General features: G+C 35.0%; 1 protein-coding gene across 1 annotated transcript in view; it reads right to left on the bottom strand.

The window, feature by feature from the left end:
• LOC150087233 (prolyl 3-hydroxylase 2-like) overlaps positions 1 to 18,954 on the bottom strand; it is a 178,445-nt gene that overhangs the window by 25,042 nt on the left and 134,449 nt on the right. Inside the window, exons 9-10 of the mRNA XM_090372416.1 lie at positions 15,505 to 15,655; positions 1,255 to 1,369 (exon numbers count right to left, since the gene is read on the bottom strand). Coding sequence (XP_090228542.1) covers positions 1,255 to 1,369; positions 15,505 to 15,655 — 266 coding nt within the window. The remainder of the gene's footprint in view (positions 1 to 1,254; positions 1,370 to 15,504; positions 15,656 to 18,954) is intronic.

The raw sequence follows: 18,954 nt of genomic DNA on the forward strand, positions 1-18,954 counted from the left end.
TTATGTGGTCACAAAGGAACTGGATGCAAAAAATAATTTTGACATCAATATACTTGGAGTTGAGGAATTGGATTTTCTTGGATTTTCATGCTACACCTTGAGTACTATACAGGTCTTCAAGCCTAATTTTAATAAGGATGTAGAGCTGCTGGAATATGTACAGAGAAACTTGCAGAACTTTAGCTTTTCTTACAAAGGTTTAAGTTCTGCAAATTACAGTGTCTGGAGACTAGGCACCTGCAAGGTAATCTGACTAAGGTTTATAGAGCCTTGAATGGTTTGAGCAAGCTCCATGATGATGGGATTCTTCCTCTTGCCCAGATCAGTCACCTGAGGGGACATAAATTCAAATCAAGGAAAGAGAGTTGTAGAATAGATGTGCAGAATTTACCTTTAGCCAGGAGGTGGTTTATTGCTGGAACAAACTTCCTATCTGTTGTAGAAGTTGACAGTTTAAATAAATTCAAGACATAACTAGATAAACATTTGGAGTTAATGGATGGTTGAAATGGGAAGTTTTTTTTCTCTTTTTTTTTTTGGCTGATGTTATATAACCTTGCTTTCTTGCATCATATGCCTCTACCAATGCTAATGCTAAAATTTCCTACTATGCCTATTTACAGCTTTTGGGTATGCTTGATTGAAGATTATCCCAAGTTCAAGGCTTGGTTTTAAAAAGGGAAATGGCAGCATACTTTTAAATGTGCTACCATTTCAAATGAATTAGCTATGCAAATTGGAATTTTTACAATATAGCATGGCTCAAAACAAGTACAAAAATAAACTGGATGTTGAGAAAGACCTCTGATTGCAACTGCCAGCCACCCATTGTGCCAAATCTCAAATTTTTATGCTCATTCACAGCAACTGCATCTTTCTCACTAAGAAAGCAACACACAATAAATTTTATTGTAATTTTAGTGAATAAAGTTATATAATTTTTAATTGTTTTATTTTATTAGAGCAAGTGTGTATTTATACTTGCTATAATTTATATATTATATAGGGGGGGGGGGGGCTGGGTAGCTGCCAGAATAGCCATACAATGAGATTTTTGCTGATTGTAGAGTGGCGACTCCATACTGAGAATTTTATGCTTGATCAAGTATATCAGAAATGTTGCTTTTCAAAATTAGAATGCGACTCATATTTAGTTTGATTTTTAAAAAAATCAAAGAAAAAAGTAAAAATGTTTTTCTTACAGAGGTTTAAAAACTGCATATAAATCTATGCAGAGATAATCACAAAACATACCTATAATCTCTCCAAGTGTAAGCAGGCTGTTGTTTAAGGCACTCTCCACTATTAGTAAGAACACAGTTATCTGCATGAACTGGGTGACTGAGGTCTGTTCTTTGGCCTGATGAATCTGGTAAAAATTGAAAGTGAAAATGAACTCTAATGGCCTTAACCTAATAAATATACCAGATAAAGCTTTTATAACTTGCCACCTATCCTTTCTATAAAAGATTTTTTTTTAAAATTATTTAAGGAAAAAACTACACTATTTAATGATTACTTATAAATAAATACATGGATTAACAAATAACTTTTCTTTATGAATAAATGATTACCAAAAATGAATTGACAGGGTGATTCAAAATTACTTTTCCAATTTCAAAAAATATCACGTGTTGGGGGGGCAGTCTACCTACAATTTAAAAAAATTCCAGATAAAAATCAAAATTTTCAATTTTAAACTATCAATATGCATCCCATAATGTTGTCACCAAGCACATGCTGTAAGTATATACTTGGGGTAGGCAGTAGACATTTATAAAGTACAGGAATACCTCGACATAGTGCGGTTTCAAACAGTGCAGGTTTCGCTATAGCGCAGTTTACAAATTTAAAAAAAAAAAAAAAAAATTAACTGCATTATGCACCAATACATTTGATATGTATGTATGTAGTATAATGCCAGCACGTAGGCCAATGCATTATGGATTCAAGGCCAAGTTGACTGCTGTCACAACTCCCATTACATACGGACTCTGCTAGCTTTGATAGATTAGTAAACACTAGATTCCGAGTGGTGAGGGTGTTGATTATGGGTAAGCTGTACAAATATTTTTTGCTGTGTATTTTTATTAAAGATTATTTTTTAAAAACATTAACCTTTATACGCAAACATGAGTGGAAAGAAGAAATGTAATAGCGCCGAGTGTTCTTCTAGATCCAAACATTGAATGAGGTATGAAAGTAAGGCAGGCGTTGCAAAATGACATTCGATGTTATAAAGAGATGTATGCAGATAAAAAGAAGAAAAAAAAAAAAAAAAAAAGTGTGCAAACTAAGCTGATCAGTTATTTTTCAAAATAAAAATACAGTACATACTTCACTTATGTTCTTTTGGTATGTTCATACTGCAATAAAAATCATTTGTACTGTATTTACTAGTATTTTTCATTTTAGTTTCTTATTTTGCAAGAATTTTGTGTGCATCAATTTATAGTAAACAAACACCTATATATTTTTGCAACTCGAGCCATATAATCAAATTGTCGGAACGCATCACATTAAAATACATACTAATAATACCTCGATCAGTGCGGTTTCGCATAGCGCAGTATTTTTTTGGCACGGATTAACCGCGCTATGCGAAGTATTCCTGTAAATTGTAAGCAAAAGGTCTTATCACTATAAAACAATATGTAAAAATATTTTAAACAAAAAATATTTACTCAGTTTTACTTGTAGATGAACTCCATTCTTCTCTCTTTGCTAGCACTAAAAATATTGGTCACTTTTTCATAGAAATTGTAAGTTGGACTTTGCTCCATTTTAGTTATTCTTTCCTTTTCAATGGAAATTAAAGCAAGTGACAAAAGCCTTTCATTTTTCATTCTATTTCTGGTGAAGCTTTTGATTCTTTTCAAAGCTGAAAATAACCTCTCAACAGAAACTGTTGTAGTTTAACTGGAATTGTTAAAATCAATTGCAGCAGCTTCATTGCTTCAGGGAAAGTTTGTTCAAGTCCATTTTTAAACACGAAAGTAAGCAAATTTTGAAATGATTTATCCCGGAACACTTGTGCATTAAAAATTCCAGCTAGATCAGTTTTGAGTCTCATGACATCGAAGATGTCACCATAATTCTTTTCTAAACTTTCTAATGAATCTTTATAATTTGACTAGCTAGTTTTTGAAACTTTTTACTATTGACTAATGAAAATTGTAAATTTTTAAACTCACTGTATCTTGCTTCCATATGCTTCAACATATCATTCAATATTAGAAAGAATATTCTTTCTCTTTCTTCTTTAATTGGACGTTTTGCATGACATTTTGATTCAATCAAGTTATTTTCTTTGCAACATTCTTCGAAATTCTCATATATATCATCAAAATGTCTGTGCAGATCTTTGAACAAATTTATTGTTTCATTGATTCTTTCAATGCAATATGGAATAGCTATAATTTTAGTTTGTAAGATATTGAAGAGTGTGTCAGTTTTAATGAAAATTTTATCATAAACTATAAGAAGAAAGTATGTTGAATCTTGCATTAACCAATTATAAAATCCATTGCTCCTCACTAAGGTACCTGAATCCCACAATAAAGGATTGCTGTTAATGCTGTTGGAATGTTCGCAAAGTTCACTATGGTAGTGTAATATAGTTTGTACTAGTTTTGAGTTAGAATTCCATCTCATCGGTAGAGCATTTGGAATATGTTTCTGCACTATGTCATCAAGAAATTGAGTTCGTTTTGTAGAGTGACTGAAAAATGAGGCAATACCCTCAATGGTCTTCAAAACTATTGTGCATTCAGATATGAATTTTGCTGACTGAGACAGAACAAGATTCAACTTGTGAGCATAGCAATGCGTAAATAATGCTGATGGTGCTTTTTCTCTTACATTAGCTAGAACGCCATTTAAATGCAATGCCATTACCGCGATGGTCCATCATATGTCTGTGCTATATTTATCAGTACAGATGTTGCATTTTTCTAAAATTTTAAATATGCATTCTGTTACACTAGTAGCTGTTCTGTCCTTAAGTTTGTCAAATCCTATGAAGGCTTCTTTAATTTCAGAATAGTAGTAGTAGTAGTAGTGGCACATGATGCAAGAAAGCAAGTGTAGGAGCTTATGCAGCATCAGCCAAAAAAAAAAAAAAAAAAAAAATCATCACACCATTCCCTCCAAATGCCTGTCCAGTTCCTCCTTAAATTTATTTAACCTATCAACTTCCACAACGACAGATGGAAGTTTGTTCCAGCAATTAACCACCCGCTGGCTAAAGGCAAATTTCCGCACATCTATTCTACATCTATCCTTTCTTAATTTGAACTTATGTCCCCGTAGGTTCGTAATCTGAACAAGTGGAAGGATCCCATCAGAATTCAGCGTGCTCAACCCGTTCAAGGCCTTATAGACCTCAATCAGATCACCGCGCAGGTGCCTAGTCTCCAGCCACTGCAATTTGCAGAACTTAAGCCTCTCTTGGTAAGAGAATCCCTTCATTCCCCTCACCAATCGTGTTGCTCTTCTCTGTACACGCTCAAGCAAATCTACATCCTTCCTAAAATGAGGCCTCCAGACTTGTACGCAATACTCAAGGCGTGGCCTGACCATTGCCTTATACAGAGGGACAATCACCTCCTTTTCCCTGCTAGCAAAATTCCTATATATCATTGACAAAACCCCATGACCTGCCCTAGCAGCCTGTCTGCATTGCTCAGAAAACTTCATATCTGACTGCACAATTACTCCCAGGTCTTTTTCATTTTCTACCACCTTAAGTGTAGTACCACACAGTTGGTACGTTTCTCTGGGGTTACTTCTACCCATATGCAGTACTTTGCATTTGTCAAGGTTGAACTTCAGTTGCCACTTCTTAGCCCATCTGCCCAAATTATCTAGATCCTGTTGCAGTAGCACACTGCCATTACTGTCATTAACAACCCTGCCAACCTTTGTGTCATCTGCAAACTTCGACATTAAGCCTGATATACCTTCATCAATATCATTGATAAATACACAAAACAACAGTGGACCCAACACCGAACCCTGTGGGACTCCACTAATAACATTAGTCCACGAAGAGCAGCACCCATTGATTACCACCCTCTGTCTTCTCCCACTTAACCATCCTTTTATCCATTGTAGCAACTTACCCTTAATACCATTCTGCTCCAATTTGTACAGTAGTCTTCCATGCGCAACAGTGTCAAAAGCTTTCCTGAAATCCAAGTATATGATATCAAAATTATTTTTCGCATCCAGTTCCTTTGTGACCACATCATAATAACCAATCAAATTTGTCAGACAAGACTTTCCCTTAACAAACCCATGCTGTGTTTGAATTATTGCTGCAGTCTTGTCTAGATGATCCTGCAATGCATCTTTAACCAGTGACTCCATTATTTTACCCGGAACAGAAGTTAAACTAACTGGTCTGTAATTACTCGTGTCACCCTTCGATCCACCTTTGTGAATTGGGGACACATTTGCACATCTCCAGTCCGTGGGAACCTCCCCTGAGTCCAAGGATGCTCTCATAATTATGGCTAAGGGTTTGCTTAGTTGCTTTGCCGCCTCCTTTAAAATAACTGGATAGATCCCATCCACCCCAGGTGCCTTTCTTATGTTTAACTTCTAATACATATCTTAAAACTGTGGAATACTGAGCTGTATTTGAAATATCAGTCGTTTCATTCATTTCTATAGCAATCAATGGGGATCTTGCGATCTCTTCTTTAATATTATTTTCTGCAGCTGTTCCTGCTGCTTCAATCAAGTCATTTTGGATTTTTTTAGAAACACCAGGAAAAAAAAAAAAAAGGATGATGTCTGTAAATGTTGTTCCAATTTTTCAAATTTTGTAGTGTAGTTCAGTAACTCAATATAGTTTCCACAATTTAAAGAGGATTTGCCTTCATTATTACCGCGAAAAGAAAATTCTTGTTTAATCAAAAAGCAAGTAGCAGATATTAATTTATGCAGCATGTCTCTGTTCTCCTTTACCTTTTTATTGTGAATTTCAAGACTAAGTTTTTTCAGTTTATCTACGCTCAAATCGATTCATGTAGATCCAAATGTTTTCAATGATATTTGGCTTTCACAATGGGCAGCAGATCTTTCATCTTTCCTTAAAGCATTAAGCAAATGATTTAAATCACAATATACAGTTCTTACCCACACACTTTCACTGGATACAGAAAATAACAAGCATGGGAAACAAAAGAGTCTATTTGTTGTAATACAGCCACACAACCAATCTTTCTTGCTATACCATAGCGGTTTGAAATGTTCTTATTATTTCTGTCCCTTTACGCTGTTGAAGTTGTTTCAGTTCTGATATTGGTCTTCCACTTTTAATCACATTAGACTTTTCTTCATAAGACAGATTAGAAAAATTTTTAAGAGACTCACTGTCCATATTTGAAAAGGGATAAATTTTGAAATAAAGTATTTGTAAAGTAATAAAGTATCAGCTCTATCACTAGAGGCAAACAATGCAACAACACACATGCATACACTCCTCACACTGCAAAGACCAATGGCACACTGAAGCGAAGGCAGGAATTATTCTGCCTTTATAACATGGTATTTCATGCATCTGAAGCTGCTTAACATGGCACGTGGTTTAACAACGTAACATGTTAGTATATATATTGAGGTTGAAAGGCACGGAGAAATTGTGCCTGTCTAACCTCAAAATATACCCATTTACTAAATAATACATTAAATTTCATGCATTAAATTAATATTTTTATAATGAAATCATTTACTTTTTATATTTAATAATTAATATTTATAATTTTAGTCTGGCTAGGCACTGCCTACCTTGCCTACCCAGAGGGCACATCCCTGCTTGTCACCCCACTTACATCAAAACAAGTTAGTTAATGTATGCTGGGCCTTACATTTCAGGCATGTTCAATTTTTAATTCTTAAATTAATTTAATTGTTTTTTAAAGATTAACAGAAGTGAAAAGTAAATAATTAATTATCTTGTTAGCAAGTAATTGCTAATTGATTAACTAATAATATATAAAAGTAATTGTTTTAATTTTATTGCACATACCTCACAATGTAATGCGCCTCCACCCCCCATGCTTTGTATTACTTCTGTAATCATGGTGTGCGAAATTTCCCATTGTATGTTCCAGCATGAAATTCTCTGACAATGCAAGCAAGCTACCAGAACAACCCACGGGAGTTTTGGCAATAATATACAGGAACTTTGATAGTAGGGACAAAGAGGTGATTATCATAGTGTATAAAGCAAAGGCTAGGCTACTTCTGGATTACTACACAGGGTTTGGAAATCTCATATTTAGGAAGGACACAGATCTCTTGAAAAGGGTGCTGAGAAAAGCGGCATGATTATTTGGGGGCACAGAAGAATATCCTTACCAGCAAAGACTGGAGTTATTTGGTTGTTTTTTTTTTTTTCTTTTTAGGAGCATTAGCAACTAAGGCCATATTGCTCCGGGGATATGTGGTGGTCATTCCATGACCTTTCCGCATCCTCCGTATTTGGTGGTCATGGGCTAGAACCCCGGTCTAATCAAGAAGCGTGTGCTGTGCACTGCTGCTCCTGCCCACCTGGCACCAAAGACTGGAGTTCTTTAAATAGCAATCTCTAGAAACTAGGCATCTTCTTGGTGATCTAATCGAAGTGTATAAGGATTTAATCGGCCAAAGAGTAATCAACTGTTGGAATAAACTTCCACCTAATGTTGTGGATGGGATTAATTTGAATAAATTTAAATCGGTTTGGATAAATTATTGGAAGGAATGGGGAAATATTTTTTTTTTTTTTTTTTTTTTTCAAGAGAAAAATGCACTACAAGACTTTGCAATCATCAGTCAGCACTTTTTAAATAAGTAGACTGGATAGTAAGAGCTTATTGAACAGCCACCAATATCGCCAGTTCTCATCCTTCCTGACTGCTTCAGTTGAAAGCATCTTCAGTTAGTCATCTATGTTGGATATCTCAAACAAAGGAAGAACATCTGTTCTGATATGCCAAAATCAAAGCATTAACAAAGTTCAAATATCTTGTGTACATTAAATCAAAAAGTGGTTCTAATTTTCAATTCAACAATATAATTGAAAAATTTCTGAAAGTTTTTTAATGAAATTTTAAATCTTTCTGAAAAATTTATAATGGTTACTTTAATTTTCTTTAGGGTATGATGATGATTATTTATAAAAAAAATAATGACAAAGTGATTTTTGTGCACTCTTTCTGAAAAATTTATCACATTTGATCAAGTACAAGTTGCACTTTATGGTTTAGAAATTAAAAATATATTTTTAATTTCTAAACCATTTTGAACTTATGTTGGTTTGGTTTTATTGGCGCATTAGCTACTAAGGCTATAATGCGCTGAACTTATGTCATTTTTAACATAAAGTAATATGCACACATACAACATGAACCTTGCTTTCCTTTAAGGATGTGCTACTTTGAAACCTATAAATATAGAATACCGATACAGTACTGTGTAGTACATATATGACAGAATATTTGAAAAATAAATTAGTTTGGAGGTAAGAAACTAAGACTGCCATGTTCTCATAACAACTTGCTCTACGAAATATGAATCTCTCTCAACACAATATCACTAATATTGCTGCATTAGAAAGCTACAGTGTCAGGAATTCTGTGTGCAGCAATTCACAGTAAGCAAGTTTCATGTTGTTTTGTGCAGTGATATACAGAGTGTCTCAAAAATACATGGCATGACTTCAGGAATGAGTTCCTCATATGTAGACAATAAAAATATTTTATATCAACATAGTTCCGGAAATGCTTGGTTTCCGAGTTTTGAAGGTCTGTCTATGACACTTAACTGTTCACATTACCTTATAGTAATTGTTCAAAATGTCCACCTTCTACCACTGGCAGAACATTACTCGCGCAGGGTAATCTGCTGGTGACAAGGCCTGTACCCGTTGCAGATGGTAAGGATACAGCTGGTGTTTTCCTGTCTGGACATCTTCGTTCTGGGATCCTTTCGTGGCACAAACTATGAGCCTCCAGAGCATTGCTGTCCGCTAAACCATACATAAAGTGCATATCCGCTTGATCCTGATTTGACCATGGTCGGAATGGAATACCACCAGATTCTGTCAGTACCATGTGATGAAGGAAATCACCTGCGGGAGATCAGACATTTCAGTTAATAACTCGGAAACCAAGCATTTCCAGAACTGTGTTGATATAAAATATTTTTATTGTTTACATATGAGGAACTCATTCCTGAAGTTATGCCGTGTATTTTTGAGACACCCCGTATATTACTTAAGACATGTTAATTTGAATTTTTGGATCAGTAAGAGGCTTTATTAATAGATTTCACTAGTTGCTAATATTGAGATTTAAATCAAGTTTACACCTATATATAATTTAATTGAATCCAAAAAATCATTTCCTGCTACAGGTATAATGTCTGAAATGCACCATACCCAACTGGTTCTAATAAAATTATATTTAAGTGAAAATTGTAATAATATTTAACCTAAAGCTTCTGAAAATTTATTTGGTAGCTTGCATACATTGTACGAAATAGAATATTCTATGTTTGGTGACCATCAGACTTTCGTATGTCTACACCAAAGTAAACGAATCTTATGAACTCACAAAAGAAAGTCTGCTGAAAATCAAACATAAAATGAGCTGATTTGTACAATGAGAGAATAGTGAAGAAGCAAGCCACAATTAGCATATTTATTTCTAAACTAACTACAATATTACACAAGGATGACATTTCAAAATAAATAAACACTGCATTGTCTTGGTAGCTTGACAGCCCAGTCCTAAGCATCTTTATAGCTCCTAACAATTTATAGCATAGGAATTAAATAAAGTCTTTTTTTTTTGTTTTTTTTTCCACACGTAAATGAAATTTCATCACCCTATATTTTCACAGTGTATTTCTTGCTGGTGATAACAATACATGAACTTAACAGTAAAGATTCAAGCAAAACTGGGAGAACACAGAAGCCAGCTGAATTGGCAGTTGGCTGCCTCCTTTTGCCAATTTTTCTATGTGACCACTTTAGTTTTGCAGTGTGCTAAAGGTAAAAATGGGGGAATGAGAAGCTTGCAATTAAGAAACATACTGCAAGTTATTCTGGGTTTTCAGCCTGCACACATGAAAATCAGCCCCTGAAAAAACAGTTTTGTAAACATAATACACTTAAAGTTATGAGTGCATACTTGTGGTGACAGGAGGGAGGAACTTTAATTCTAATAATAATGTCCAAAAACCAGTAATCACTAGGTCCTGAATTTGCCAGGTTCTACCAGTAATAACAAGGAAACAGATACCTGTAACAGGAGCTAGACAGCCCAATGACTTATTCTTTAAGAATCAATTACAGTATGTTTAAAACTCCACATTTTACATGATAATTTATACTTTGGAATAGTAATGTATGTCAAGAAATGAAGGTGCCACATCAACAGTAGATTTGGCAATACACACCACAGCTTCAGTTCTTACTAGTAGAAAAACTAAATCATTCTCTTATTTCAGTTGTGAAATCAGCAATCCTGTACTTCATCATGTATGAATCAAACACTTACCAAAGTTGTTTCTGAAAATGAGTATATATATATATATAGTCAAGAATAATGATATAGAGAAGCTATATGATATGGGAGGAAAATTAAGTTTGAAATTAGATAAGTCTGAATTTTTTCCGGTTCATTCCCCCCCCCTTTCTTTCACAACATATATCGCTCCCAGGGTATACTGTATATTCATTAGTTTTAATTTTATACATAAAGCTCGTTAACATGTTCTACCTACAATATTTTATTCTGAAAATATGTTATATATATAAGAAAAACTGAAGTGTGCAAAAGAAGTCAGGTATTGTGCCATTGGTAAAATGTTCAACATAAGAAAAAATTACACTGGAGATTGAAAGAATAAAAAAATGTTACAGAGGATTAACTGTGGGAGCATTCATACCAGATCAAACGTATTCTGATATACCAGTGAACAACACTCGAAAAAATTAGGTGGAAAAAAAATGTAGTCATAAGAACTGATAACAATAAGATGCAACAGTGTACAAGGTGGCATAAAATTATATAGTATTTGGCACTTTGGTGTAAGTCAAGGGTTTAAGTCAATGGGGCAAAAATTGGTTTTTGGGGGGAAAAATTATGAGCATTACAATGGTTTGTGGCCCTCCAAAGTTCAACCCTATGACAACATCTTATTCCTTAATATTTAATTTTTCTCACTGGGTTTTCTTTTCCCTTGAGACAACTGATTTTTAACATATTCTGGTCTCTTGCCAAAGCTATTGGCCGCAACTTTTGCCCATCTCTACTCCCACCTCTGTCCAAACCAGATGGTTCTGTTGTCACTTCAGCCAAGGATAAAGCTGACCTGCTAGCATCCCATTTTTCTTTGAGCTCATGTATTAATGATCTTGGTAAAACACCTCCCACCATTCCTAACACGCTCCATTCAATGCCTCCTGTGGTCTTCCGTCAAAAGGATATTAGAAGGAATTTGATGAATCTTGATGCTAAGAAAGCTCCAGGTCCTGATGGTATTTCTCCACTTGTTCTCAAAACCTGTGCTCCTGAACTTACTCCCATTCTTTGCCGCCTTTTTTCACTTTCTTATTCCAAAGGTGTTTTTCCTTCTGCTTTGAAATTTGCTCATATCCAGCCAGTTCCTAAAAAGGGTGACAAATCCCTCCTATCCAATTATTGTCCCATTGCAATTACTTCTACTCTTTCTAAAGTAATGGAGAAATCAATTAACCGCCAACTCTTAAACTACCTAGAAACCTTCCGTCTAATCAACGATCGCCAGTATGGATTCCGTCAGTGTCGATCCACTGGTGATATTCTGGCTTATGTTACCCATTTATGGACTAATTCAATGGAAAGGTTCGGTGAAACACAAGTAGTTGCTCTTGACATCTCAAAGGCTTTTGATCGTGTTTGGCATAAAGGTCTTCTAAACAAGCTTCCATCTTATGGCTTGCCAACTGTTTTTAGTAATTGGTTATCCAGTTTTCTCTCTGATCGCTCACTGAGGGTGATGGTAGATGGCTCTCTGTCTTCTAACTTCTCCACTAATGCCGGTGTTCCCCAAGGTTCAGTTCTTTCCCCCACTCTTTTCCTCCTGTATATCAATGACCTTCTTCCATTGACTGGAAATCCTATCCATAGTTTTGCCGATGATAGCACATTGCATTCAACTTTCCATTTTGAGAAACCTTGTCCTGCTCAATCAGCTTCAAGTTCTCGAAAATCTGCTGCCAATTCCTTAAATGCCGATCTTCAGGTAATTCTCCAGTGGGGCAAAGACAACTTAGTTGATTTCAACCCTTCTAAATCTCAATCTTGTCTTATATCTCGCAAAAAGGATTCTTCTGCTCCTATGCTTATCTTTAGTGACACTCTGATTTCTAGGCAAAATGATATATCTCTTTTGGGGATTACCCTGACTTCTAATCTCTCTTGGCACAAGCACATTACAAATATTGCTTCCTCTGCATCTAAAAAACTTGGTTTTCTCTTTCGCTCTCGGCGTTACTTTTCTCCCAAACAGCTGCTCACTCTGTATAAATCGCAAATCCGCCCTGCCATGGAATATTGTTCTCACATCTGGGGGTGGTGCCCCCAAAACCTCTCTCAGGCTTCTTGATTCCATTCAGAAGAGGGCAGTTAGGTTAATTAATGATTCATCTCTAACAGAGTCTCTCCACTCGCTTTCTCATAGACGCACTGTTTCCGCTGCATGCCTCTTCTACAGATACTTCCATGGGCACTGTTCTTCTGAATTGGCTTCTATAATTCCCGCTCTCTCTTTCAAAACAGTCCGAACACGTGCCGCCACCAGCCAACATCCATTTACTGTCCAACTTCAAACCCACAGAACCAACTTTTCATCTTCCTCATTTATTCATTCAACTGCCGTTTTCTGGAACAACCTTCCTTCATACGTATTTCCTGAAAGTTACAATCTACAGAAGTTCAAGTCCAATATCAACAAATATCTTCTTTCGTCTTCTCAACCTCCAACCCAAGCACGGTACTAAGTACTATAGGTTATAATACCTCTCGTGTTTGGGGTTCTCATAAAAAAAAAAAAAAAATATGGGTATATTGTGTTAAGAGTGAGTGAGAAATTTTGATAAAAGGAAGACAGTGGACATCTTTGCATTTCATAGGCATTAAATGCCTAAGTGCTCTCAGATGTAATGTCTCTGCAATCCTTGGCGTTTGCATTTTTACAACAGCTGCAACATTGGTGGTAGCGTGGCAGGCATGGTTTTTTATTTATTCTTTTGTTTCATTGGTCAATATATGAGGCATGGTGGGATGAGGAAATGTTTATGTCTATTTTTACTACTTTCTAAGTGAAAATTAGTATTGATTTATTGTTTCCTTGCGGAAGTTGTTTATTTTTGATCCACAGTGCTTTTCTGAGTGACGTGGGCTATGAGAGTTAAAATAAAAATAGTTTATATTTTATTATTTAATTCTTTGTAGTTATTCAACCCATCATCAATCATGTCAAGGGCTGAACAGAAAAAAAGTGTTGACAGTATCTGGATGAATATCTAGCTCATGGTTTTTTTGAAAGCCCATTCGACTCAAGACAGCCTATGTATCTTATGTGTAATAGTTCTTTTTCAAATGTGCTATGAAACCAGCGAGACTTTTAGATCACTTAAAAAGGAAGCATCCTGATAAAGTTGGTAAACATATTGAATATTTTTAAATTTTAAAACAGAATTTTGAGCAATGTAACATTGTCACTTCCTTATTTTAGTAGAACACACAAACGAACGATGATGGAATGATTGAGTCTTATAAAATTGCAAAAATCATTGCAAAATCTAGTACTGCTCATACAGTTGCTCAGACTGTTATATGACCCATATTAGAGACTGTAATTTTAACAGTGATGAATCAAAATCCTTCCAGTATTTAAAAGCATTGCCATCGAACAACAATCCAGTTCGAAGGCAATCGATGAGATGTCAGTTAACACTGAAGAGCAGCTAATTGACCAACTAAAAATGGGAAAATTTTCTATTCAGATTGATGAATTCACAGTTACTGTCAATAAAGCCCTTCTAATGGCAATATGTTCGTTATTTCGCTGATGATTGTAAACTGCAAAAAGATCTGTCCTCCCCACACCGAGTGGAAAAAGCCCTAGTTTGAATCCTGTCGATGACGCGAGGAACTTTAAGGGGCTTTTTTCACTCCGTGGCTGAGTTAGTCGGTCTCAGGTGTAGATAGCTGTTTTCCCCCACAGAAACTGGGGGGTTTCATCCAGCAAAATAAGCAAATTGACCAGAGAATACATGCAATTTACATACAAAATAAATATATGGGTAGATGTAATAATTTACGGGTGACCCTAATATCATAACTTGATTTTTTTGTACTGGGGCATCCATTTTTGCTGCTGTAAAAACATAGTTTGATGAAAAACAAGTACCGTTGGAAAATTTGGTATCCTGTGCCACTGATGGTGCTACCTCCATGGTTGTAAGACAAAGGCTTTATAGTCCACTGAGGAAGTATATTTCCGAAGTTCTTGCAATACACTGCATTGTGCACCACCACCATCCGGTTGCAAAAAAATATTAGTCCAGTTCTCTATCAGTCTCTCAGCATTGTTATTAAAATCATCAATAAAATAAAGTCACATAGCAAATATGATCGTCTTTTCAGAACATTGTGTTGATAATGAAGAACAGTATGTGAGGCTTCTTTTACATACAGAAGTCAGATGGATTTCTAAAGGAAACTGTCTAACAAGATTTTTTTTTATATGATAATTAGATTTTTGGAAAGCAAAGGAGAGACAGATTTAGCAAAGGAGATTAGCAAATACAAAAACAACACATACTATATGGCTTGGATTTTTAAAAAAAAACTTAATGAAGTATTGCTCCAACTTCAAGGGTGGTCTGAAATAACCAAAGTACTTTGTTTTTTAGCGTCTCATAGGTTGAAAGCGGTTTAAGTTCAGTAAATAAATATTAACAGAGGAAAGAAACAGAATTGATATTTGTTCAAGAGAAGATATTAGAATTAAACTTACTAGCATCATACCGAACATTGAACTTTTAGCTAAGAAGCATCATGCTCAGGGATCCCATTGAATAAAAAGAGTAAGTACATATAACGTATTTTTTTGTTTAAAATTTCATGGGGGTGATTACAAAAAAAAAAATTGTCTAAAAAAGCCCTTTAGGGGAGTTATAATTGAAAAAAGGTTGAGAAACACTGGTGTAAGTTTACATTAAATGTTCCATTTTTTCTAGACTCCTTTGAGAACTAAAAAAGGTATACCATTTTTTAACACTGAGAAATCAAAAACATCACCACACTTCATATTACACACAGTATACCAAAACAATACAATATTCCAAGCAATGTATTTAAAAGTTTATTTTCAAAAGAAAAGCATATCATGTGCATTGTTTGAAAATTCTTAAAAGTTGACACAAATTCAGTAATTATTAGCAAAAAATAAACTTACCCGGTAAAGCAGTTCGACATACTAGATGTGTATAAGCAAAAAAAAGTTCCGACTTCAATCCAAAATATAATTCTACATAGTGTCGAGCCTTTTCACTAACATTAAGAAAAAGCTGGGCTGATATAGGATCCAGAACACCTTGCTGAGCAAGCTATAAAAGAAAAAAAAAAGAGATACAACAGAATCAATTTTATAGTCATAAATAATCATTCTGATTACTTAAGTATAATTAGCATTAAACTGAATTTATTTTACTGATTAACAGAAACAAACCTAGCCTGGTCTAACAAATGCCCATCTAGGTGATGAAATACCTTTTTTGTAATGTTTTCCAAATTAATTGAAATGCTTATTAAAAGTAATTAATTTTTTAAAATGAAATATCAAATTTAAAAATATTTTTATACTTGTTTTGGGTGGGACTGCAGCAGCAAAACTTTAATAAATTTTTGGGAGGTGGAAATTCTATAAACATGAAAGATAAACATAGCACTATTATTTACTTTCAAGTTCATAAAACCTTTAAGCATGGAAAAATTCAAAGCAATGCAACTGCATTTTTACTGTACTTTCACCTATTAACTCTATGTGAGTAATATATCACTTCCAAAACCATTTAAGTAAAACTTTGTGCATATTTAGGAAGCTAGATAAAATATTCAAATTATTATTGTATTTTTTTGAATAAGATGCATACTTCATTTTTTAAGATATGAAAAAGGAAAAAAAATTATATGAATATTTGCTACCAATAGCAGCACAATTTCTAATTTTTTTCTGCCTCTTGTTGAATTCTTTTCAGTTTTTCCCTGACCATGAAAGGTCACAACCACATGCCTCTAGTAATGTTCAGCAAAATATATAAACAATGCTGTACACAGATTACATTCAGTAGTAATGTGTGAAAAACTTAGGAAAAAAATTGAGCTGCACAAATTGGACTATGGGACACCTGCTGGGTAAATGGGGAGAGAGAAATTAAAGTTGTTCATTACCTATTATGACACAGAGGCTAACTTTTTATGCAATACCAAGTCATGTTTTAATATACAGGGTGTTTCAAAAATGATGGTCAATAATTTAAAGATGAAAAGTACAAACTAAAATAAGCAAAAAAAGTCCCAGTGAACATTGGGCTGCAAATGAACCGTTTGAGATAATACACATTTTCTGTTAAGATCCGCCACTGACTATGGGAGCACTCTGGGAGGGTAGTCTGTATTGCCAAGACCTTGTACATGCTAGATATGGTAGGGGTACAGTAATTGGTGATGTGAAATTCGCCATACACTGCTATGACTCAGTACATGCTCTTGTAGAGCAACCCTCCTTGTTGAAAATTCCTGGATTTTGTTCTATTCTTTCTAACACTCTTTTCTCAACATCAGGTGTTATGCTTCTGAACCTACTGCTCGTACTCCATGTGTGAAGCACCCATGTTCTCTAAGACATTGATGTACCTGATGAATGTGCACCTGTTGGGCTGCCTTCAGCAGGGAAATGCTTCTTGTTACAAATGTGCAGTCTTGAGTGCACTGCCGTTGGCTTTACCATACATGAAGTGCATGTCCGCATACTCTCCGTTGCTGTAACCTCTTTCCATATTGACTATCCTTTGACAAGTACTAGTATGCCTGCTACATCTCAGAGCATTGAGAAAAGGGAAAGGGAGAGAATGAGCATAACCTAACCTAAACAAACAAGTCACTGGTGGATCCTAACTCTGTACAGTTCACCTTGTCAGTGGTAGATCACAACTAGAAATGTGCAATATCTCGAAAACAATTCATTCACTTAAGGACCCATGTTTACTAGGCTTTTTTTGCATATTGTAGTCTGTGCAGTTCACCTTTGAATTATTGACCATCACTTTTGAAAGACCCTGTGTGTGTGTGTGTGTGTGTGTGTGTGTGTGTGTGTGTGTGTGTGTGTGTGTGTGTGTGTGTGTGTGTGTATGTGTATGTGTATGTGTGTGTGTGTGTACACACACACATCAACAATAAACACTTCTTTTACGATATGGCCAGATGGGTGAATAAAATCACCAGAGTGGGTAAAAATGCAGCATTTTTATTCAATATGAAGACTTAAGACTTCACACGACAGTGGTAAATAAACCCCCCCCCACTTTTTTTTTTTTTTTTTTTTTTAAGTGCAAGGGGCATTCAAGAAAAAATGTATTTTTTTAAGCTACATTTACATGGTGCTTTATTGATGCAACATTGCATGCACACAACAATATACGTATTACAGTGCAAGAAGCATATGTTCAGGGTTGTATGCATCTTGCATTTCACACAAGGTATGCCACATTTCTTGCTACTCTTCTGGTTTAATCTAGAAAATGATCATTTATTTTCATCTTATTTTTAATTGTTTTTAATAAATTAAAAGCCTTCGACTCCTGTTCAACACAAATGGGTCATTTTAAATTTAGGGTTGTTCTGTTGTGCAGACTGTGGCTCCGCAAAATGAAAAGCATTTTCAATACCCAGTTGTTTCTCAGTGCCAGTTGTGACAGTCATATCTTCGGTTGTCTGAAATATGACAAGTAATAGCTAATATTATAAGAGTTCCTAGTGGAAGTTTTATACATAATAAACACTAATATTTTTTATTTTCTGGGGTTTTTTTTTTTTATTTTTTTTTACAGCTCTCAACATGTGAGGAAACATGGCTACAAATTGCCTACAATTTGAGTGACAAATGGTTGGTTGGTTTAGATATTTTAGTGGCACATCAGCTTCTATGGCTATAGTGGGCCAAACTTATGATTTATGGTTTATTCAATGTCTTTTGTTATGATTTTTATATTAAATTATAGTAATTTATACATTTCAGAAACTGGAAAACTTCAGATATATTAGATTTATCTGACAATATCGTTCACAATGAAAATATGTCTGTTCCTTTTAAGGATTTAAAGGTAATCTGACATTCTCGTGTAAAGTAAGGATAATCAAGTAGAATACATTGGACTGTTTGCACTGTTCAACAGTTAGAGCACTGAGTCAGAGTCAGGGCTGATTGTCCATTTTTCAATTTTACAAATTGAAAAATGGAGAATCAGCTCGGAGCAGATAGGAGTGGGTAACATTGGTGTGTCCTACTCTTAATCTGCTCAGTATAACTTTTTCTTTCTGTTGGGCTTTGTACTTGTTTTCCATTGTTGTACCAATGGTTTTATATGTAATAATTTGTTACCAGCTTGTTCCTGTTGCCACTGTCTTTCGCTACTATTTCGAATTGTAATTTTATAGTCTAGTATGGTATTTTTATGGTATTGCTGATTGGGCTTTCCACTTGTTTTGCTGCTTGGTCCGCCTGTTCATTGTCATCTATTCCTACATGTCCAAGAACCCAGCAGAAACTCACGTTTTGCTTTTGCTTTGCTAGTTTTGTTAGCATGTTTTGTATTTTACATATGGTTGGATAGGTATTTATGGTAAT

Source organism: Mastigoproctus giganteus, chromosome 4 (genome assembly GCF_048544385.1).
Source record: "Mastigoproctus giganteus isolate SK-2022 chromosome 4, ASM4854438v1, whole genome shotgun sequence".
Taxonomy (NCBI): domain Eukaryota; kingdom Metazoa; phylum Arthropoda; class Arachnida; order Uropygi; family Thelyphonidae; genus Mastigoproctus; species Mastigoproctus giganteus.